The sequence below is a fragment of the Centroberyx gerrardi genome, chromosome 7, assembly GCF_048128805.1.
Source record: "Centroberyx gerrardi isolate f3 chromosome 7, fCenGer3.hap1.cur.20231027, whole genome shotgun sequence".
In the NCBI taxonomy this organism is placed as follows: Eukaryota; Metazoa; Chordata; class Actinopteri; order Beryciformes; family Berycidae; genus Centroberyx; species Centroberyx gerrardi.
Genome location: NC_136003.1, coordinates 16,121,406 through 16,142,158, shown reverse-complemented (window position 1 = coordinate 16,142,158; position 20,753 = coordinate 16,121,406). Strand labels below are relative to the sequence as shown.

Genomic DNA, 20,753 nt, shown 5'->3' with positions numbered 1-20,753 from the left:
AAGACTCCACTAAAAACACGAAAAATTGATTTCATAGTACATTTAAATGTTTTTTGCCAATCCCTTTATTTCTTTTCAGTATCACCTCTTATCGGTTTGAGGCGTTGGTACACACACACACACACACACACACACACTAGCTGCAGCTGTAGCTGTGGTGGTTACCCACTCTGCCCCAGAGGTGTCCTCCTTTTTGGGGTCATGCTGGCGGCAGGCAGCCCTAATAATAAAGACTTTTATGTTATAGATTAACAGTTCAAGAGCTTTAAGATTAGCTTTTGGCACTCACAGCAAGTTTCATATTGTATCCAGGAGAGAGGGTCAAGATATTTGTCTGGACAGAAGGAAAGTCAGAGAGAATAAAGATGGTTATACCGTACATGTTGTTGCAAGATTCTAGATATTAGTCCTGAAAATTTGAGAAAGAAATGTATCATATAGGGTTATAATTTCAAATTGCTAGCAAATATATTACATGATAGGTAGAGAGATTGAGGCGCTCACCTTTCCATCCTAGGCTACAGTTTCAGAGTAGCCTAGTTTTCTCTAATTTTACTAGGAACTTAAGTGCAGAAATGTTTAATGCAAAGTGCAACCTCTGTACTTTCACGTAAAATAATGGAACTATAGTAAATTTGTTGGAGCCACTCCCCCTAGCAACAGATAGACGCCTATTATTTTGAAGTAACTGATCCGGAAGTAGTAGTTCATGGCGTGGGTTAGTAGTAACCTCTTCTCGTCCTACGTTAGTTTTCGTACTCGTCCTAGCTAACGTTAGTCCAGACGTTGGTTGTATTTGTGAAGGACTTCTACTATAAGGTGAGTAACTGCCCACCTGTCCTGCCCCGCTGGAGCCCTAAGCTTTGGGCCAGGGCTTCAGAAGGTAACGTTACTGTAGTAACTGTTGTTGTTGCTAGCTTAACGTTAGCTTGTTGCCCCGTCCAGCCAAGGTCCCTCTGGCTGCCCTACACACATGTTCTGGTAGTTAAGGGCTTGGTCAGCACGAAGTTAGTTAGCGTAGTCAGTTATTAACGAAGCTGAAGTTAGCTGCTGCTTCATAGCAATTCATGCTTGGTAGTATTATTTGTAATGCGTAATATGTAAACTTCACCTATATTTTGTTGCAATAATAAAGCTAGCTGTCTAGTTAGCATCATGATATAGAAACCAAACCACACAGAGAGATAGGCGACTAGGTACTGCACAAACTTTCTAAACTCTCATCATTTCTCCCCGTAGTGTTGACGCTGACCTGAGGCTGCTGTGGAGAGATGGTGGGCTATGACCCTGGGGCTCAGGGTGCTGCTCTGTCCCCAGAGGAGGCCGCCCTGGCTGGGTCATGTGCGGGGATGGTCACCCGAGCCCTCGTCAGCCCCTTCGATGTCATTAAGATTAGGTTTCAGGTAATAATCTGTCACCATACTTGGTGTGTTCACAGATCGATGCAGTGGTTGGGAGTCGGCAACAGGATTCACTACAGATATACTCTATATACCGATATGGAAATTAGAAACACATATCAACACTAATTGTTTACATTGAATGCCAAACATTAACATATAACATTATACATCACATTTACCATCAGTTGTCAATATTGTCACTATACTCTCTGCCTAAAACGTCACATCTCAGCAACTCAACTATCACTGAACATCCTGATTGTAGAGTGGAAACAAACAGGCCGGTAATGCTGTCTGTGAGTGGCATTGCACTCATGTTCACTATACAGTATATCGTGTTTAGTGTTGGACAATTTTACTCTGACTTGTGTCACAAAGGCACCGCACTGAAACCCTCAGGCACACTGAGCATGCCCAGTCCAGGATGGGTCGCATTACACAAATAGGCCTATGTAAGTGGTAACACTCCACTGTAACACTAATATTCTTTGCAGGGGTCACAACTGTCCAGCATGCTTCTATCCTGTCTGTCAAAACGTTGATATGAGTATGTTGTTTTCTTTTTCTTTTTCCCCACAGTTGCAGATAGAGCGTGTATCGTCACAAAGGCCGGAGGGAAAGTACTGGGGATTATTCCAAGCATCACGCTGCATCCTGACGGAGGAGGGCCTGTCTGCCTTCTGGAAGGGCCACACCCCTGCACAGCTCCTGTCCGTCTGCTTCGGGGCAGTCCAGGTATGGCCTGTGTAATGTATGCTTATTATAAGATTGAGTGTTTTTCTTTATTCTGCTTTAATGGAACCATCTGTCCTGAAATTCAACAGCATCCTTTAGTCTAGCTCTCGCCTTCTCAATAACTATCACATGATGAACTATAATCACGAGGTTCACTTTTTTGTTTCACCGCAGTCGTCTTTATTCATAGCTGTACTGGCTGCATTTGTGGCTATGCCTAATTGGGTATGTGTGCCTTGCAGTTTGCCAGTTTTGAGTGTTTGACCGAGGTGGTCCACAAGACGTCGCAGTATGACAGCCAGACGGCAGGGGTGCACTTTGTGTGTGGGGGTTTGGCCGCCTGCTCTGCCACAGTGGCCTGCCAGCCTCTGGACACGCTACGGACACGCTTTGCAGCCCAGGGAGAACCCAAGGTGGGACAGGCCAGACCTAACACAGTTGTTACAAAGTTATCTTTTATCGAGTCAAATGTGCTTCTCTTTGTTGTGATCAATTTTTTATTGTAAATTCAGATAAACACTGAAATAGAAGTTTATCCTGGTGCTAATCGTGCCTCATCCGTCTCATCACCTCAGGTGTATCGGAACCTACGGCATGCTGTGTCTACAATGTACCGCACAGGCGGAGTGCTGACGTTTTACCGTGGCCTGGCTCCTACACTGGTGGCAGTCTTTCCCTATGCTGGGCTGCAGTTCTTTTTCTACAATGTCTTTAAAAAGCTCTTGGGTCCATCGCCCAAGGGTAGCAACTCTGGAGGTCAGTGGAGATCAAACAGATGCCCGTGGCTGTTATTACACTGTGTGACATTGTTTACACACACACAGCATTCAGAGTTTGAAGTCTCATGACTTTTTATGTCCCCTATCCAAGGGAACCTGAGAAGCCTGGTGTGTGGCAGCGGAGCTGGAGTGATCAGCAAAACGATCACATACCCCTTTGACCTCTTCAAGAAGAGACTGCAGGTGGGGGGCTTTGAGGAAGCCAGAGCTCACTTTGGACAGGTGAGCTTGCCTGCAGTGCGTCTCACATCCTTGGAATACGTATCTTGGATCTGATGTGCAGTTGTCATGTATTATCTCCCTCTGTTTCTCACATGCAGGTGCGGAGTTATAGAGGCTTGGTGGACTGTGTGGTACAAATAGCCAAAGAGGAGGGCGTCCGAGGCTTCTTCAAAGGCCTCTCCCCCAGCCTTTTGAAGGCTGCGCTGTCAACAGGCTTCACCTTCTTTTGGTATGAGTTATTCCTCAATGCCATGCATAACCTCAAGGAGAGCCAGTGAGCAAATGGACTTACCAAGGACTTGGAGAAATGACGACAGCAGTCAGTGATGGGGGGGGGGGGAAGAAGCAAACACAGATGGTACAGTGACACGGACAAAGGAAATGTACACATGCTGTGTTCTCTGCTTGCACTTGGGTCAACATCACTATAAGACTTGGACACATTTTTATCAGCTGTGTTTGGTGCTTTGTATTTGTGTTTACATGCAAGGAGAAAATCATAACCTCATCATGTTTGTGGCGTCTGTCACTACACCTTGTGTAGTACAAGCATCAAAAGTCAAATGTATTTTTTTATTTATTTAACATTTTACTCTGGGTTTTTAAGGATTATAACTGGTTGCTTTTAAACGTTAAATGCCATAATACTTTATGTACCATATTTAACCATACATGTTTTAAGCCTAGACTTTTGTTTAGTCATAACTAAACAAATCATGACTGCCAAAGTTGATGCACTTTGTTGGTGTTTTTGTGACAATGATAGGTCATAATCAACCCATTGTTTCAGGTTAAATGTTGTGTTAATGCAAAAATAGTGGAAACCTGTAGAACCATCTAGGATTTAATTTGAGGGAGTGATGATGAGGATTTGCTTTTTTTGACATTTGTTCATTAAGTTGTGGAAGAAATGTGCAGGATAATGTGCTTTGGGGTTGTGTGGTGGCTGTTGTGCATAATCTGAACACTTACTGCAAGTGTAATATTTATTCTATGTATGTCTTGGGATGGACAAATGATTGCACTTGGTCAATGTGTTCCATTGAATAGGCCAAATACACTGCTACCTAAGAGTTTGGAGCAAGTTTAAAACTCATGCTAGGTTAAACTCTTATAGTGGCAGTGTAGTTGTGCCTATATGTGTACTATTAAGACTGTAAAAGAAATTCAGGTCATTATTTTTAAAATAAAGTTTTTATGATGAGACTCATCCACTGTGTCCGCTTTACTAGAGATCATAACGACGCATGCTCAGGAATCAGGAACTTGCCAGCGGCAGCGGATGGACGTGGGTATGTGAAGCTAAAATGTGAAAAAGTGAATAGCTAAATTATCACACAGTAGCTTTGAAATGTAAGTAATAATCAGTGGGGTTTTTTAATCTATAAGTTTTTCTCCCTTAAGGCGACATAAGTTTTCGCAAATTGCCGCCAAGACTCAACCTTTTCCTCAAGTGGGCGTAATGTTTTGATAAAACTTGCTAGCTTACGGCTAACGTCACCTAGCTAATGTAGTTAGCGGCCAACAAACAGAAACAGCACTTGTTCTGTTTTCTGCACTGATACACACACTAGATAAGTAACGTTAGTTATGAGTGTCATGACAGTGAGCAAGCGAATTATGTGCAAAAGCGAATACGCATTTAAGGGTAGCAATGCTAGCTAACCTGGTGTTTAACACAGTTAAGTAGCTTACCTGGACGTTACATCGGACAGTGTACAGGCTATCTCGAATTTAGCGTTAACGTGATGGTTTATAATGTGATCAGTGATTTTTCTGTTTCAATAGCAAAGATGTGTCACAGATGATAGCCTTTCAAGACGCACTACACTGTTACTTAGCCCACTTTTCAAATGTTTCTTTGGGGTAAATGGGGTAATATGGGGGTAAAAAAAAAAAAGACCTACTGAGGTCACATTATTAGTACAATAGTACGCCTGGTTAAATTGACCCTGTGGAATGAAAATGTAAATGCTTGGAGATCAGCTGAAGAAAAATCGTTTAGTTAAGGTACTGAGTGAACCTTTAGTTGACCCGAGTTTGCTGGCTTAATCCCTCGTATCCCCCAGTGAAAGAGCTGTGGTGAGCAGCCAGTTTGATGACAGTACAGGATTTTGTGGTTTTTGTTCTCAGACAAATTGTTCTGTGCTGTGGTCCCTGTCTATAATGTATTTGTGCCCAGGCGTGGTACAGAAGCTTTCTCTGTCTGCATCAAAAGCATTCATCTTGTGTGAAAAGCCTGCCACGTTTTGAGGAGAAAGCATGTTTGTTATTCTAAAATGCACTAACACAAGTATTTAATCTGTTATTCACAGTGTGACATCTCTCAGGAGTGACTTGGGTGCTACTATCTATCTACGATGGAAAACTCCACTAAAGAAGACTACAGGATCCAGTCGTTTGACATGGAGACCCAGAATTTGCTGAAAACAGCACTTAAAGGTTTATTACTATATTATCAAGGCATAGGAATAATGTTAATGTTGTAAACCTCACAAAGAAGTTTCAATGGCATGCTTTGGTGTTTTTGTTGAAAGACAAATTTAAATAATAAATGATCACTCAACATGCCTTGTGTGAATGATGAACCTCTGAAACAATATATATTTTTTTTTCTCAATGTGTGATTTTCCTTTCAGATCCCAGTTCAGTGAACCTGGATAAGGTCTCTAACATCATCGTGGACCAGTCTCTGAAGGACCAGGTGTTTAGTAAAGAGGCCGGACGCATCTGCTACACCATTGTGCAGGTCCTTACTGTTACCAACGCCCTGATTGGCTGGTTGTCTATCAAAGCATGACAGCATTTGACGTTTTTGTCCCTATTAGTTTGTTTAAGCAGTGCACTGACTGAGTAAAACTCTGAGCACCGCTGAGGCAGAGGGATTAAAGAAGCTAGAACAAGAGTTTAACTGCTGATTAAGTCACTTTAACCCATTTCTTAATCCCCTTATCTCATCAATGCCCAGTTGGTAGTTAAACACTAGCAACAGGAGGTTCCAAAGTGAACTTGCCCTAAAACCACTATCATTCTTGACCTCTTTTCCATAGTTTACCCTCCATCTGACCTGTTTCTCACTTGGTCATCTCATACAGGCCGAGGCCAAGCAGACCAACGGAAACGTGTTCAGGAGGAATCTGTTGAACCGGCTGCAGCAGGAGTTCAAGGACCGGGAGGAGACGAGGCTGCGCTCACTGCAGGAGTGGGTGTGCTTCGTCACCTTCATCTGCAATATCTTTGACTACCTCAAAGTAAGAGCCAGAACCTGTTTGAGTAATAACATATGTACAGTTTCCTGCATGTTTTCTTAAAGATCTTACTGTTCTTATACAAATTGATGAGTTGAAATTATACAGGGGTGAGCTACTGGAGTGTACATTTTTAAAAAGTGAACTCGTGTTCGAACTGAACCTTTTCACTCTCACAACCCAGGAATATTGCAGTATGTTGATCTGGGTCCATCCTGTGTAGAAGGCAATTCAAACTAAGCCTCGTACACAGGACTGTCCCATGTCACCAACACTCACACCAGATCTGGGACAGAACGTATCGCATATCACTTCTCCATGGGCTGTCACCTGATAACGCACTAGCCATTGTTCTCCAAACATGCAAAATGTATTTTATTTACGCAATACCCCAAGAAAGCTTTTACACATCTATTAACACTGTGAACACCACCCTTGTACAGCGTGCAGTTTATGTCATACTTACATTCCAGGAGAACAAGCCCAGGAGGTGGGGCCCCACAGCACTTTCACATTAAGTGTAGTTTCACCCGATATTTACCAGGGTCAGCTTACCCTGGTCGAGCCTTTCATGCTGACGGTCGGTCTGTGTATTTCCCAGGTCACTAGTGTGAAAGGGATATTATAGTCTGCTTGGAGAAAATTCAAGTCCACTTGGCTCTGATATGGTCAACTGCTGTAAGCTCAGTCTCTATATATTTGTTGACCTTTAGGTGAACAACATGCCCATGGTGGCCCTGGTGCATCCTGTGTACGACTGTCTGCTGAGGCTGGCCCAGCCGGACGCTCTGATGAATGAGGAGGAGGTGAGGTGGAGGATAGTTATCAGTTTTTTTGTTTTGTTCTATTTTGTTTGCCGAGATTTGTAAATGCATTTAAAAGAAACTTTTTCTCCTTAGCTTTTACTTCTTTACCCAGCGCTTTGCTATCACACAAAACAATTGGGACACAGGAATATTTGTTACATGTATTGTCAGCGCACCGTGGCTCTGATCCTTGCACTAGTTACTAGGGTTTGTCGATATATTGGGCCGACATTGCCGTATTATTAAAAATTGGATATCGGCCAGTCAGTGTCAGCCACCTCTGATATGATGCAGTCTGTTTGATTAATTCTTGTATAATTGATCAATACTACACTGGTTGTCTGTGGGATGCCCTTGATATAGATTCTAATGCAACATTTTGACAGGATTCCACAGTATGCATGAACATGGTTAAGAATATTCCAGGGGCTTTTCCAACATGACAAGAACAAAAATTCTGGAGAATACTGAATACTAGAATTTTTTTTTGCATTTTTTTTTAACAAAAAATGTCAGATTTAATGATAGTGTTGGCACAAAATATTGGCTATTGGCAGCTTCAATACAAAAATATCTGTATCAGCATTCAAAAAACCCATATGGAACCCCTCTCCTTACAACTGGATGGTTATAATGCTGGTGATAATAGTGATCTAGGAATTTAAGCTTATTCTACTAAGTCAGTCTGGGTTAGAGTGTCAGCTAAATGTCCAAAATGTAATGCAAATCCTAGCAAGTCAGAGAAGCCATACTTTGCACAGTTACAACCCCAGTGATTTTTTCCCAGTCCGTTTTTCCCAGGCTCTCTTGATTTTTAAATAACTCTAAAACTCCCTGCATCCTCCACGTTCCTCCCCAGGTGGACTGCCTGGTGCTGCAGCTGCACCGCATCGGGGACCAGCTGGAGAAGGTGAACAACCAGCGGATGGACGAGCTCTTCTTCCTGCTGCGGGACGGCTTCCTGCTGCAGGACGGCCTGAGCTCCATGGCCCGTCTGCTGCTGCTGGAGATGCTGGAGTTCAGGGCCGGAGGCTGGCTGCTCAGTAGCACCGCCCACAGGTACTACTACAGCGAACTGGCTGACTAGGACGGTTCCAAGGACAAGGATGCTGAGCGGCTGCTTGTGACTGCTTCAGCAGCACCTTGGACACGTTCTTATAGGCTGAGAGGATTCCTTTACTCATCGCCTTTCCTCGGGAACCACTAACTATGGAAGAGGTCATGTGGTGATGGACAGCGACTCGTTCCTGTCAATCAGTGGTACTTCAGGAAACTTGAGGAGGACAAGGAAGGGTTTTGGAAAGCCAAGTGAAGATGGCAGTTAAGAAACTGTAAAAAAAACAGACCCTAATTTTTGCTGGATTGTTTCTACGTTTCAAAAGACTAGCGCATGTGCGGTGTCGTGGATGTGGAGTGTGCAATGGTAAATACTTGGTTAAACAATAGGTTTAGTTAACGAGGTTTAGCCACATTCAGGTACACTGTGTTTAAAATGAGTTGGCTTTAAAGGTTTGATTACAGCTCCAGAAATTGCAGTTCTTTTTATGGTCAAATAGTATTTTCTATCTTGTTGGCATTCCAGTTTTAAGAAAACATTTCAAAGTTGTACATTCCAAATTATAATTTTTTTAATGAATCCAAAGTAGTTTGAACAGACATTCCAGTCAGGTGCAAGCTGATTTGGCCATTGCTTTACTTTTTATTTAGTGTTGTGACAGACCTTTTTAGTCATTGGAATGGAAACCGTTAATACTTTAATTATTTAGTTAGTATATATTTTTGACAGAGAATTTCAGGTTTACAAAAGGTTTGAATTTCTTTGGCAGTTCAGAGGAGTTTTCTATCTAGTTTGTCCTGTAGGATTCCTATATTGATGTTACATTACCACTTGTTTTGTGTGGTAGGTTTCAATTGTCAAAGCATTCTTGCTTAAATCAGGGATTATTTTGTTACAGAATACGATGTGCCCAACTTCAAACTAAAGACTTTTAGAGAAAAAGGACCAGAATTCGTTTCGGATCACATTTAAACCATTTTTCAGTGCATCTAGATTTTCACAATGTTTTGTTTGTTAAAACGTAACCTCAATTAGCAGTACAATTACAATGACATAAAGCCAGATGTTGATATGTTGATTTGTTAATTGCAGTACATCAGGGTTCACAATTTTTTTTGTAATACAAGTTGTGCCAATATGACATATACAGCATCATATCCAATACAGGTGAATTTTGACAAAATCCAAACAGATATTTTTGTAATCAAGGTGCTATAGGAATAGGGAGTTTGCTTTATCAATCATTTTTCCCTCCCTTTGCTTATGGGTTAATCGTACATTGCCATGGTGTCATTTAATAAGCAGAGAATAGGCCCAGTAGATTATAAGTATTTGTTTTCATTCCTTGTCTAGTTGAGCTCTTGTTGAATTCAATTCCTCGATCGTTCCGGTCCCACCAGCACTAGCAATACCATGTAGCTTACTCTGTTTTAGTTAGGAGCGTGTTACTTTTGTCGACTGTGCTCAGTGACGGCTTCATTGTCTCCAAACCAAAGCTGTGCCTTGGAATCAGACGGACACAAGCATAGGATAAGTAAGTCCATTTAGGTCTAGACCTCTAAGAAGTACCCATGGGCTGGGCAGATGTAACTTAATTATAATGTATGTGATTAAGTAAATCTTAATTCAATTCCAAAACTTGCTTGCACAGCTGCTGGACAAATCAGTCACTGATCAATACAATCCAGAGGAAGAATCAATGTGTAAATGAGAGAAAGAGAATTAATTTCAAATTTTCAATACAAAGGTCTCAAAAGCTACTAAAACATGTTAGCTGTGGGAAACCCCAGCCATGGTCAGTATGTAGGACATTTAGTATGAAGTCTCCTAAAGTCCTTTAGGCTTAAGCTCTCCTAGGACCATGTTTGAGGATTTATGTAGAAGCATAGCTATTTGTCAGCATGTTCAGACCAAGTATTCAAATACACATAAAAGCAAAGTTTGTTTAATGATGTATTAAACTGATCAAAGAGTTAAATCAGCTTTGGTGACTTTGCTTATCAAGGAATTACCAAATTTGAATGCTGGAGACACAAATGGTGGATTTCTTTGTCATGACAGTGCATAGAACTGACTGTAATATATTTATAATGTGTATTTGTTACAATGTTAGACCATTTTTACTTTACTCAATACCATTTTTTTCTATGGTTGGGTTGTACATTGAATGCAAAAAGATTTGTTCTAATAAATCTTGCAGTTTTTGCTTAATTCAGTTGAAGTTTGTTGTAATTGTTTGTCAGTTAATATGTTTAAGCACAGTGCCATTCACTCACAACTGTTTATTGAACACAATACAGTTTGTCAATACAAAAAGAGACATATAGAGTTAATCATGTTCAGTTCACCACCTTTATATTCCACTATTGTCCTACAGAAACTTTTGCAGCATTGTCCTTTTGCCAAAGGGTGATTACATGTTCACTATTTACAATCGGGCCACAACGTATTGTTGAATCTTCCATGATTTTGTGGCCAACACATTTTCTTCCACCACAGAAGAATCCACCGTCCTCTCTGACCGTCTGGAGAAGCATTTGAAGTGACCGCTTCTTCCCCCCCCCCCCCCAAGTCCTGTGGGTTTTCTTTTCCACTTCTCACACAAGAGTTGAAGAGGACTACCACCAGCGGTAGTGGGCGTAGGCTCTGTTGGCTTCGGCCATCTTGTGCAGCTCGTACTTCTTCTTGATGACGTTGCCCTCCTTCACAGAGGCTGCCAGGAGCTCCTGGGAAAGTTTTTCGTACATGTGTGTGCGTCTGTGCTTGTTGTCCCGGCACTCTTTGATCATCCATTTCATCGCCAAGAAGCGCCGCCGGTTGTCAGTAAGAGGGATGGGCACCTAGGTACGGTTGGAGACAAAATAGGACGGGATTAGATTTTACTTTGTTGGTACAAGATTAGCCATCATTTCTATATACCGAAAAACAGTACCTGCATATTTAACTTGCGTATAAAAAAGAGCTTTCAGTAGCTTTATCCTTAATGGCGGTTTTAGGTGAAGCTTCAGTTTACCTCAAAGCTGTTTTATCTCTAACTTGCACCTGTCACTGACCTGGTAGTACTTTCCACCTTTCTGTATGCTGGCCAGCCCAATGACAGGCTTACAGTTCTCCATAGCCTGGTGAAAGATGGTATAGGGATTACACTCGATCTCCTCCTTCTCCCCCTCTGGAGCTTTATGGTATTTCTCCACCTGTTTCCTCTTGATGTTCTCCAATGTCTGGCAGTAGAGACAGAAATGGAGGTTATAAGCATGTGATAATGTTATTAGACATTATAACATAAACAGCAAATAGGTTTTGAGACCATAAACAGTGTTATTCAACATCTGTGTGTTTCTTGCCTGTGTCATGATCTCTTTGGCCAGAACCTTGTTTCCATCTGTCATCATCATGTTCATGAATTTACTGCAAAGCAAACAGAAGAATGATCACCGGACATTAAAACTCTTTCATGCACAGCTTTGAGTAAGCGACCGCCACGAGAGAGATCCCCTTGCACTGGCCTGGGGTGGTTTACCTGAGGACGGGGTCGCTGAAGACAGAGCTGGTCACCCCGTTGGGCGCTGCCTTGATGGGTCTGAGCGCCTTCAGCTCGTGCTGCTCCTTCTCCTCCGCGCTCAGCTCCGTCTCTGCCCTGCTGTAGGCCTCCTTCCGGACCTCTGGCTCCAGGTAGTACGGGTTGTACTTGCTCCATCTCACCAGGACCACTCTGACATGGAAGGATAAACAGCTTAGACCAGAGTTTCACATATTGAGTGTGTGAGTGTGAGTGTGAGTGTGTGTGTGTGTGTGTGTGTGTGTGTGTGTGTGTGTGTGTGTGTGTGTGTGTGTGTACTCCGTTTGAAATAACTGCGGCGCTCCAATGCCAAATATCTAACAGTAACACCTGCCTGAATGAATCTAACTGACTGTTTTACAGTGCTGGCGATACACCCCGAGCATACATTTTTGTTTTTACTGTTACTGAAGCTACTTTTATGGCTTTAATCGGCTGATATACAGCTCGCTATGTAACGTTAACCACATTAGGTTCCGTTAGTGACCTGAAAAATAACTCCCGAGCTACCGTTAGTCTTTCGTGTTTCTGTTTATTTATTTCTTTTTTTAACTGTATCGTGCGTGAACCCATAACACGGTAATGATAAAGGGGCAGCTAACACTAGTAGTTATTAGTTAATGCCTTAAAATAATATTTACCTTGGCGTCCAAGGTTTTAATAATCCCGAGATGGAAGCAGCCATCTTGAAAATGTGTGTGAGTGTCACGAAGGACCCCAGGTTAGTACCTCTAGCGGATGCCTTCAGGAAAAGGAAAAAAAAGTCTTTATTGTGGAAAATTTAGCCTTACATGCGCCATCCCTTAATTTTAATACCAAGACCAAATATGATGTATAAAAACTGCAATCGCTGTATGTTTTTTCTGGAAATAATTCGGGGCAATTATCTCTTGATTCTCGCGAACACATCGGTGACATCACGCGATGTTTTTAGTGCTATGGCGTACCAGGAAGGGGAGTCGCTTGAATCTTGGCTCAGTGAGTGATTAATCCCGTTTTATCAATGAATTAATACGAGTAATTAGCACGACGCATTGCTCCAAATGTCAGGGCAGTAAACCGGTCTGTGTGTGAGCTGCCAGTCTGTTGATAATCCTCCAGGCCCGCTGCCTGCGAGCTATTTCACAGCTGGGATGTAGGTTGGCAGTCCAGTGTCATCATTATTAGCAGGGCTGGGTGGAGAGCTTTAAACAGTCTGGATCAGATTTAGTGTCACGGATTTTCCACTTTACACTCAGACTCGGTCGTGATTTTGAGACATGAAGCTGCTCAGACAGATGAGTTGGTTTCTGCACAAAGTATTGCTGCTGCTGGACAGATTACAGATTTCTGTGGTTGATGAGTGGGTTGCATTGCCAATACAATGAATGAAAACTACATAATTAAATAGCAGAGAGGAAGAATGGTAACAGGAGGAATAATAACATAGGGAGCCAGCTTAATAGTAGCATGCATTTTGCCTTCAGCTGGGCAATGCAGTGGATATTGCCATTCAAACACACCAGTTCTCCTGCAAAAATGGCTGGTTTAAGACATTTCTTTCTCCACCAGATAAAGCCACCCATCCGACAAACAGACAGGAGGACTGGGAGTACATCATAGGCTTCTGTGACCAGATCAACAAGGAATTGGAGGGGTATGTTTATGAAATATCAGCAAACCAAGCATTTTATCCACCATTTTCTGAAAATACAGGTTTGTCATCTGACATGTCTTGCAGTCCCCAGATCGCGGTGAAACTGCTCGTCCACAAAATCCATTCGCCACAAGAATGGGAGGCGCTTCAGGCTCTAACAGTAAGAACCGCATCACTGATATGTCGACAGGCACTGTTTCCTTCAACCACTGAAGTGACCGTTCACGTTTGGGCTTAATCTTACATATCTGGGTTTCCGTACAGGTGTTGGAGGCGTGTATGAAGAACTGCGGGAGAAGGTTTCATAATGAAATAGGAAAATACAGATTTTTGAATGAACTGATAAAAGTCGTGTCTCCGAAGGTGAGCTGGCGCTGTACCGCTGTCTCCATGCCGTTATGCTACAGATGGTTCTGACTTATGCAGAGTTTGCTGACTGTATGTCCCGCCCATTCTGTGTCTCCTCACCTCTTGCCTCCAGTACATGGGCGACAGCGTACCTGAGAAGGTGAAGATGAAGATCATAGAGATGCTGTACAGCTGGACGGTGGCTTTCCCTGGCGAGGCCAAGATCAGTGAAGCCTACCAGACTCTGAGGAGACAGGGTGGGTCGAGATACGGATGGAGGACAGCAATTTGTCTTTCGTCTCAATTCATCATTCCAACTTGTATGAGTCACATGAAAATGGTCTTAACGCATGTGGAAAGACGTCTACGACTGCCTTACGTTACATTTTTATCAATCCAATCATCCCTTTCTTCACCAGGTCTGGTGACTAGTGATCCAGAGTTGCCGCTGGACAAGACTCTGATTCCCTCTCCTCCTACACGCCCCAAAAACCCTGTGTTTGAGAATGAGGACATGGGCAAGGTGAGGCGTAGAAGGAAAACAAAGTCTGTCGCAACCTGAACAAACTGAAATAATATTCAGTCAAATAAGAAAAGGAAACATCCTTCTAAACCACCGTGTTTGGCTGTTGTATCTTGATGAAAATGAAAGCCATCATCATCAGTCAAAATCTATTGGATTCAACAGAATAATTGTTTACCTTTCTGACTTCTTGTTGTTCTGGGTGAAACATAGACTGCCCAGTTATTAGTGAAAGAAGCATTTCTAGTATCACAGAATCAAACTGACCGAGGTGTTCTTGGGTTTGTGTGCGTTTCTGTGTGTTTGCATGCGTGTGTGTGTGTGTGTGTGTGCACGTGTGTGTATGCAGCTACTTGCCGAGCTTCTTCGGAGTAAAAACCCAGAGGACCTGCAGGAAGCCAACAGGTTGATCAAGAACATGGTGAAAGAGGTGAGAGATGCCAACGCTCTGTGAATGTGTAGAGGCAGGGCTCGTGTAGCGATGAAGAATATTGAACACAGTCATCATGGATATTGTAACTTCTTCACAACGTTGGGGCAGCAGGGTGGGTCAGTGAGTAGGGAGACTGTCCTTCAACCAGAGGAACCTCGTGTCGGCAAGCATCGCTGTTTACCTCATTCTGCTGTCTTGTCCTTTTGTCTCTTGCACTCCTTTTTATTTGGCCTGCTTGTTAGGATGGTGATAGATGAGTTTAACTTATTCCATTGTTGGACTTGCTTTTAAATTGCTCTGGATGAGAGTGCCTGTCAAAGTAATATAAATGGAATGTGTTTTGTTGTTTTTGTCAGGATGACGCTCGGGTGCAGAAGGTGACGAAGCGCATACACACCCTGGAGGAGGTGAACATCAACGTCAAGCTGCTGACCGAGATGCTGTCCCACTACGATAAGGACAACTCCACTGACTCAGACAGGGAGATCATCAAGGTGGCCTTCTGCGCACACACACACACACACACACACACAAACGATAAGATAAACTATCGATTATTGATTCTCCAAGGCAGAAACTTGGATAGTCGCCTCACGCAAAAACCAAGGAACAATAAATTACCAGGCTATAAACAGATTGGAGGAACATCGCACCTTGCCAACCTCAGAGACAACAATACATTATCAGTCCAACTGCCTCTGCACAACAACACCAGATCATAATATATTATCTGTTTATGTACATCAGCGCAACAATAAACCTTTGTAAATAATGCAAGTGGCATCATCATATTGTGTAGTCTCATCATTAAAGAAGCTGACAGCTACTGGCGCTAAAGACCTCTTAAACCGTTCTGAGGACCTTCTCAAAACTCAAAGGCACTTAGAGAGCACAAACCTCTGCCAACGCTGAACAATTCTCCAACTTTACTGTTAGATAGATTCCCCCTGTTGGTCCAAATGAAATTCTGGTTCTGGGTATGTACGCTTTTTCAAACAGTTAAAGATGCTTAATGCAGCTTTACTAATCATTTCACTGTTCCTGTTTCTATAGGTGTAGGTCTAATTATCAGCCTACTCTACCCATCAGCATATACTGTAAGGCTTAAACATTTGAAGTACACACACAAACACACAGTCAGGTAATTATCTGTACTGACATACCAATGACACTGACACACGTCAGTTTGTGTCATAAGTGTGTTTTGTTTTGCGTTTCTTCTCAGGAACTGTACGAGCGGTGCGACAAGTTGAGGCGCTCTGCTTTCAAAATGGCCACCGAGACGGAGGACAACGACACCAGTTTGGGTGAGAGCAATGAGTTTCTCTTTCATTTCTGGAGGCGTCCTCTTTTCACGTTTTGAATCTTTCACTGGGTATAATCTATAACCCCCTGACCTTTGACCCCTCAGGTGATATCCTGCAGGCCAGCGATGACCTCTCCAGAGTCATCAACTCCTATAAGAAGATTGTTGAGGGGCAACCGATCAACGGTGACAGTGAAGAGTCTAGATCTACAGCTGGGCATGGTGAGGGTGGTGAGACACACACACACACACACACATATATATGCACACACTGACACTGCATGTTTACATACAGATGAACCAGATTGTTCTATGCTCCAGATAATTAATCTTCCTCTCTCTCTCCTCTCCGTAAAAACACGACAACAGAGACAACCGAGACGCTGATTAACCTAGCCGGCATCGACATCCCGAGCCCCCCTCAGCCCGCCGCCCCTCCCGCCCACTCCTGCGATCCCGTCTCGGCCAATCCCATGGCTTTCCCCATCCCGGTGCTGCCTCCTCCTCCGAAGCGACTGGGCGGCTCCCACGGCAGCCAGAGCAGCAGCCCCAGCCACCCAGCCGGCGACAAGGCCTCCGCCGCTCTCTCCCTCCTCGACGACGAGCTGCTGTCCCTCGGTAGATCCTCGCCGCAGCGTGTTACTGAGCTCATGCCGATGTTTACGTGACGTGCCTTGTGACAATATTCGCACTGCCTTCTTTCAGGACTGAACGACCCCGCTCCTTCCCTGAGCAGCCAGTCGAAACCCAAGCTGAATGAGCTGTCCAATCAGTGGAGCTCCATGCAGGTATTGCCTCTACTAAGAGTCTCAGAGGAGTGACATCTGAAACATTTTTGTGAGAAACTTTTGATAAACAACACATAGATTCTTTGTAGGGATGGGACAACATATCGAAATTCAATATATCGCAATGCAAGAATGTGACAGTACGTATCGCGGGGCAGAAAAAGCAATATTATCTACATTTTATACTTATGGGATGTTATGCCTTATCTTGCGACGACTTCTCCTCCCCAGGCCCCAGAACCAGGTGTGGACTTGCTTGGTAGTGTAGCTTGTCCAGGTCCAGTGTTGCCCCCGGCCGCACCTGCACCCGCCACACACAGTCTGCAGGACCTGCAGGACCTGGCCATGATGGGCTTTGGAGATCACAAGAGGTATATATTGGCGAAGCAGAACCTTGTATATCCTAACCCTGTGCTGTTGAATTTTATATTGAGTGCTGGTAATAAAAATAAAAGACGCATTTTTTCCTTGTTATGCCCAATTTGTAGACTATTTGTTTTTGGAAGTCTGAGGTTATTTTGTGCCTTGTGACAGTTTTGAATTGAATTTAGTGCTCTTATTTGAACGATCTAAATTGGCTCATCCTTGAAAACAGTACTTCAGGGACTCATTGCAGTATGTTACATGTGATTTTCAGTCTGCCCAGCCAGATGTCTACTGGGAGCACCTTTGGGATGCTGGTGGGGCAGAGCGTTCCCCCCTCAGCCTCTCTCCTCCAGGCCGCTGCGCCCGGCTCCCCTGCCGTGTCCCATGCCAAGGCCCAGAGCCTGGGTTCGGCCCCGGGCAGCCCGCTGTTCCGCTCCCTGTCGCCCTGCCACCCTCCTCTGCAGGGCAGCCCCGCCCGAGGACCAGACGTCTCCCTGGGCAACGTGCACGTTCCTCTGGAGGCCATCAGACCGAGTGAGGGAGGGAGAGGGGGAGGGATGGAAATAAGGGGGGAGGGGAATTGGAATTTCAGAAAGTTGAATTTAATTCAATGAAATTCTGTGAAATTCCATGTTTTTTGTTTTTTCTTACCACATATCTGAGATTACACGTAGTATTACATATTATCAATACTGAATATCTGAGTGTACTGAAGATATAAAATATTAAAGGTACCTTTCAGGTGGTATTTGATGCATAACATGTAATCAACATACATACATTATGATTGAATGTATTTGCTGTATGATTTGTTTAACATCTTTTATTTGATTCATAATGTTTGATTTATAATGTTTAGCAAGTCAAGAATTTCATGGAATTTCATGGAATTCATTTCTGTTTCCTGTCATTCCAATTCAGTTCCAATCCTGTTTCCATAGAGCTGGGTGCAATTCCAATTCCAACTCCAGGAATTGAATTGGAATTGACCATGCATTCTCAATTCAGTTCATGAATGGCCCCCACCCTGGTAGGCAGGCTGGGGTGGATGGATGGTTTATGGATTGATAAATGGCTGGATGAATAGAGGGATGTAGATTGATAATGAATGGAAGAAGGCAGCGGTAGAGGAAGTCTGGGATGCATCCTGTATAATAACAGCTGTCAGTGGTCCTGTCTACTTCAGTCTCTCATTGGACGGTCCATGTCTCGCCAGTTCCTGATTGGCTGTGCCTCGTCTGTCCCCCAGGTAAAGTACTGCCTGTGACGGCCTATGACAAGGACGGGGTCCGCGTGCTGCTCAACTTTGCGTCCGACTGCCCCCCCGGCAGGCCTGATGTCCTGGTGATGGTGGTGTCCATGCTCAATACAGCGCCCCTGCCTGTTCACAGTGTGGTACTGCAAGCTGCTGTGCCCAAGGTACAGACATCCATGCTATCACACAATACACAGTTACACACCGCTCTCCACTCAGCAGCCACAAGCACAAGTTTACTGTCACTTCTATGTCACCTACATGTTTCAACCTATAATTCAAATTTGATCAAAACTCAGTAACAGCGACATCTCTTCCCTACATCCTCCACCAGTCAATGAAGGTGAAGCTGCAGCCTCCGTCAGGAACAGACCTGGCACCCTTTAACCCCATCCTACCTCCAGCCTCCATTACCCAGATCATGTTGCTGGCCAACCCAAGCAAGGTAGGAGACTTCCAAACACTTAGACATCACAGAAATACACAAATAGATGCTTACAGACCACTAGAAGAAGTTTGTGTCTGCGTCTTCACAGGAGAAGGTGCGTCTGCGCTACAAGCTGGCTTTCACACTAGGAGAGCGTCTGTGCAACGAGGTTGGAGAGGTAGACCAGTTCCCCCCTCCAGAGACATGGGGTCATCTATAGCAGGCTCCAGGCCCGCTGCCGCACAACGGGGACAAACCAATTCCTACTCCATGAAGGGGTGTGTGTGTGTATTCACACACATCCCAGAGAGAGAAAGAAGAGGGAACAGTGGGGAAATTCTGCTGCAATGTTACAGTACAAACTTAATGCTACCTTTCAGCTCATCATTCCTTTTTTTTTTTTCCGCTATTGTCATTATTGCCAGTGAGAAGCTCTCAGCAGACACTGGATTTTTTACTATACAGTGCTTGAATACTATTCTGCACAGAAAGCTAACAAACTAAAGATATACAGTGGTAAATAGACAGCAAAGTTGTTTACAAATCACTAGTGTTGAGATTAAGATTTTAGTGGATTTTCCCAAGGTTTGACTGTACTATAAATTATCAGTGCACAAGAGCTCAGCCTCAGACTGACAAGAGGCAATGCAGCATAACAAAATATTTCAAACTAAAAGGTTTGCTGTAGATATTAGCAAAAAGCCCTCCAATAAAGACCTTTAAGAGACCAACAGTTGTGCTGTTTGGGGAAGGATCTACTGTAAACAAACTGGCACTTTTATTCATTCTTCTGGCCAAGCACTTACACAGCCTACAGAAAATATACCAAACTTGAATATATCCAGAGATTTAGGAATTGTATTTTGTTGATTCGTACTATGAAGTTTAACTGGAAAATTGACCTGTGAAATAGAAAGTGCGGTTCATTGCTGCAGAAAGATAATTGACGATTTCATGTTTTTGCTCACTTATTATATTAGTGCATATCCAGTGATCATGTTTTTAGCCATCAGGACTTGTGACATAGTGAAGTATATTGTGTTTTACACTTATACTAGCTAATGTACCCACTGTTTCAGGTTGGTGGACCATCATACCATGTGGAATATTGTGCCAGCATGGCAAGGTCCACCAAACAGCACTTTAAATAATTTCCGTATTACTGGTATGCTATTGAGTTGTGATCATTAAGTTAAACCATTACTGGTTTTATTTCCTGTGAGTAGTTTTTATGTATCTATTGAAACTAAATGGAAAGTGACGTGGCCAGATTCAACATTTCAGTTCAACTGTGTTTTCAGTCCTAGCCAGCAGTCGGCATGTATGTTTTGTTCTCTATTTAAGAATATTTGTTACTTTTCTGCCATTATCAGTATTGGATGTACGTCATATTTATTTTCAGTTTTAGTATTGCAGTGCATCACTGAACCTAGCAAGATCAAGACCTGCTGAAAAATCGCAATTCAAACTAACTTGGTAGCTCAAAGGGGAAATCCGTGTCACCATGCCAACTACTTCCCAGTGTACAACAGTGGGATGGTGAAGGACTGTACTGTGTGTATATTTGCCTAAAACAAAGTCCACCACGCCCCGGTAGTCCTCGACTTGTCGTCACATGGGATGCACGTAAGTGTGTTTAATGTACATAGCTGTACTTATCGTCTGCTGTATGACAAGTTATGTGTCCATGTGATGTGTAGATCTGGAGAGAGTGTTAAGTTTGTACATACTGTATGATGTGCTATTTGTTTGCTGCATGAAGAAATAAATATTTCTTTCAATGGATGTCTGGATATTGTGAGGTTATTTACCTTATCAATAACAACGCGGGATTGATCAAAATAACATTGTTTCAACACAAT

General features: G+C 43.2%; 4 protein-coding genes across 6 annotated transcripts; 3 read left to right on the top strand and 1 right to left on the bottom strand.

The window, feature by feature from the left end:
- Positions 1-714: 714 nt before the first annotated feature.
- slc25a19 (solute carrier family 25 member 19) lies at positions 715-4,342 on the top strand. The gene is made up of 7 exons (XM_071912345.2): positions 715-819; positions 1,240-1,403; positions 1,983-2,138; positions 2,381-2,551; positions 2,714-2,894; positions 3,009-3,139; positions 3,238-4,342. Exons 2-7 carry the CDS (start codon positions 1,272-1,274, stop codon positions 3,415-3,417), a joined length of 951 nt encoding a protein of 316 aa, XP_071768446.1. The 5' UTR covers positions 715-819; positions 1,240-1,271; the 3' UTR covers positions 3,418-4,342.
- Positions 4,343-4,402: 60 nt separating this feature from the next.
- mif4gdb (MIF4G domain containing b) lies at positions 4,403-10,450 on the top strand. Of its 3 annotated transcripts, none has more exons than XM_071912353.2 (6): positions 4,403-4,492; positions 5,455-5,581; positions 5,779-5,888; positions 6,235-6,390; positions 7,101-7,193; positions 8,053-10,450. In XM_071912353.2, the coding sequence occupies exons 2-6, from the start codon at positions 5,500-5,502 to the stop codon at positions 8,278-8,280; spliced, it is 669 nt and encodes a 222-aa protein (XP_071768454.1). In that variant the 5' UTR covers positions 4,403-4,492; positions 5,455-5,499; the 3' UTR covers positions 8,281-10,450. The 3 variants fall into 3 exon arrangements, with proteins under 3 accessions (XP_071768454.1, XP_078140624.1, XP_078140623.1); XM_078284498.1 differs by having other exon boundaries at positions 4,409-4,431; XM_078284497.1 differs by having other exon boundaries at positions 4,418-4,456.
- Positions 10,451-10,809: 359 nt separating this feature from the next.
- On the bottom strand, positions 10,810-12,510 carry mrps7 (mitochondrial ribosomal protein S7). The gene is made up of 5 exons (XM_071912337.2): positions 12,451-12,510; positions 11,771-11,962; positions 11,595-11,658; positions 11,304-11,471; positions 10,810-11,090 (listed from the first exon to the last, which is right to left on the bottom strand). Exons 1-5 carry the CDS (start codon positions 12,492-12,494, stop codon positions 10,869-10,871), a joined length of 690 nt encoding a protein of 229 aa, XP_071768438.1. The 5' UTR covers positions 12,495-12,510; the 3' UTR covers positions 10,810-10,868.
- A 222-nt stretch (positions 12,511-12,732) lies between these two features.
- On the top strand, positions 12,733-20,676 carry gga3b (golgi associated, gamma adaptin ear containing, ARF binding protein 3b). The gene is made up of 18 exons (XM_078284829.1): positions 12,733-12,787; positions 13,361-13,445; positions 13,530-13,605; positions 13,710-13,808; positions 13,927-14,050; positions 14,213-14,316; positions 14,666-14,746; positions 15,106-15,243; positions 15,975-16,056; positions 16,161-16,277; positions 16,425-16,673; positions 16,761-16,843; positions 17,075-17,214; positions 17,481-17,743; positions 18,459-18,628; positions 18,799-18,909; positions 19,001-19,443; positions 19,517-20,676. Exons 1-17 carry the CDS (start codon positions 12,748-12,750, stop codon positions 19,109-19,111), a joined length of 2,073 nt encoding a protein of 690 aa, XP_078140955.1. The 5' UTR covers positions 12,733-12,747; the 3' UTR covers positions 19,112-19,443; positions 19,517-20,676.
- Positions 20,677-20,753: the final 77 nt, after the last annotated feature.

Bases quoted from the DNA above. Each gene is read 5' to 3' on its own strand.
- slc25a19 (XM_071912345.2), top strand. From the start codon at position 1,272: ATGGTGGGCTATGACCCTGGGGCTCAGGGTGCTGCTCTGTCCCCAGAG. The intron at 2,895-3,008 runs GTCAGTGGAGAT...CCCCTATCCAAG, and splicing joins CAAGGGTAGCAACTCTGGAG to GGAACCTGAGAAGCCTGGTG. The intron at 3,140-3,237 runs GTGAGCTTGCCT...TCTCACATGCAG, and splicing joins CCAGAGCTCACTTTGGACAG to GTGCGGAGTTATAGAGGCTT.
- mif4gdb (XM_071912353.2), top strand. From the start codon at position 5,500: ATGGAAAACTCCACTAAAGAAGACTACAGGATCCAGTCGTTTGACATG. The intron at 5,582-5,778 runs GTTTATTACTAT...TTTTCCTTTCAG, and splicing joins GCTGAAAACAGCACTTAAAG to ATCCCAGTTCAGTGAACCTG. The intron at 5,889-6,234 runs GTCCTTACTGTT...CATCTCATACAG, and splicing joins TCTGCTACACCATTGTGCAG to GCCGAGGCCAAGCAGACCAA.
- mrps7 (XM_071912337.2), bottom strand. From the start codon at position 12,494: ATGGCTGCTTCCATCTCGGGATTATTAAAACCTTGGACGCCAAG. The intron at 11,472-11,594 runs GCAAGAAACACA...CTCTACTGCCAG, and splicing joins CCAAAGAGATCATGACACAG to ACATTGGAGAACATCAAGAG. The intron at 11,091-11,303 runs GTCAGTGACAGG...AACCGTACCTAG, and splicing joins AAGGTGGAAAGTACTACCAG to GTGCCCATCCCTCTTACTGA.
- gga3b (XM_078284829.1), top strand. From the start codon at position 12,748: ATGGCGTACCAGGAAGGGGAGTCGCTTGAATCTTGGCTCA. The intron at 13,606-13,709 runs GTAAGAACCGCA...GTTTCCGTACAG, and splicing joins AGGCGCTTCAGGCTCTAACA to GTGTTGGAGGCGTGTATGAA. The intron at 17,744-18,458 runs GTGAGGGAGGGA...TCTGTCCCCCAG, and splicing joins TCTGGAGGCCATCAGACCGA to GTAAAGTACTGCCTGTGACG.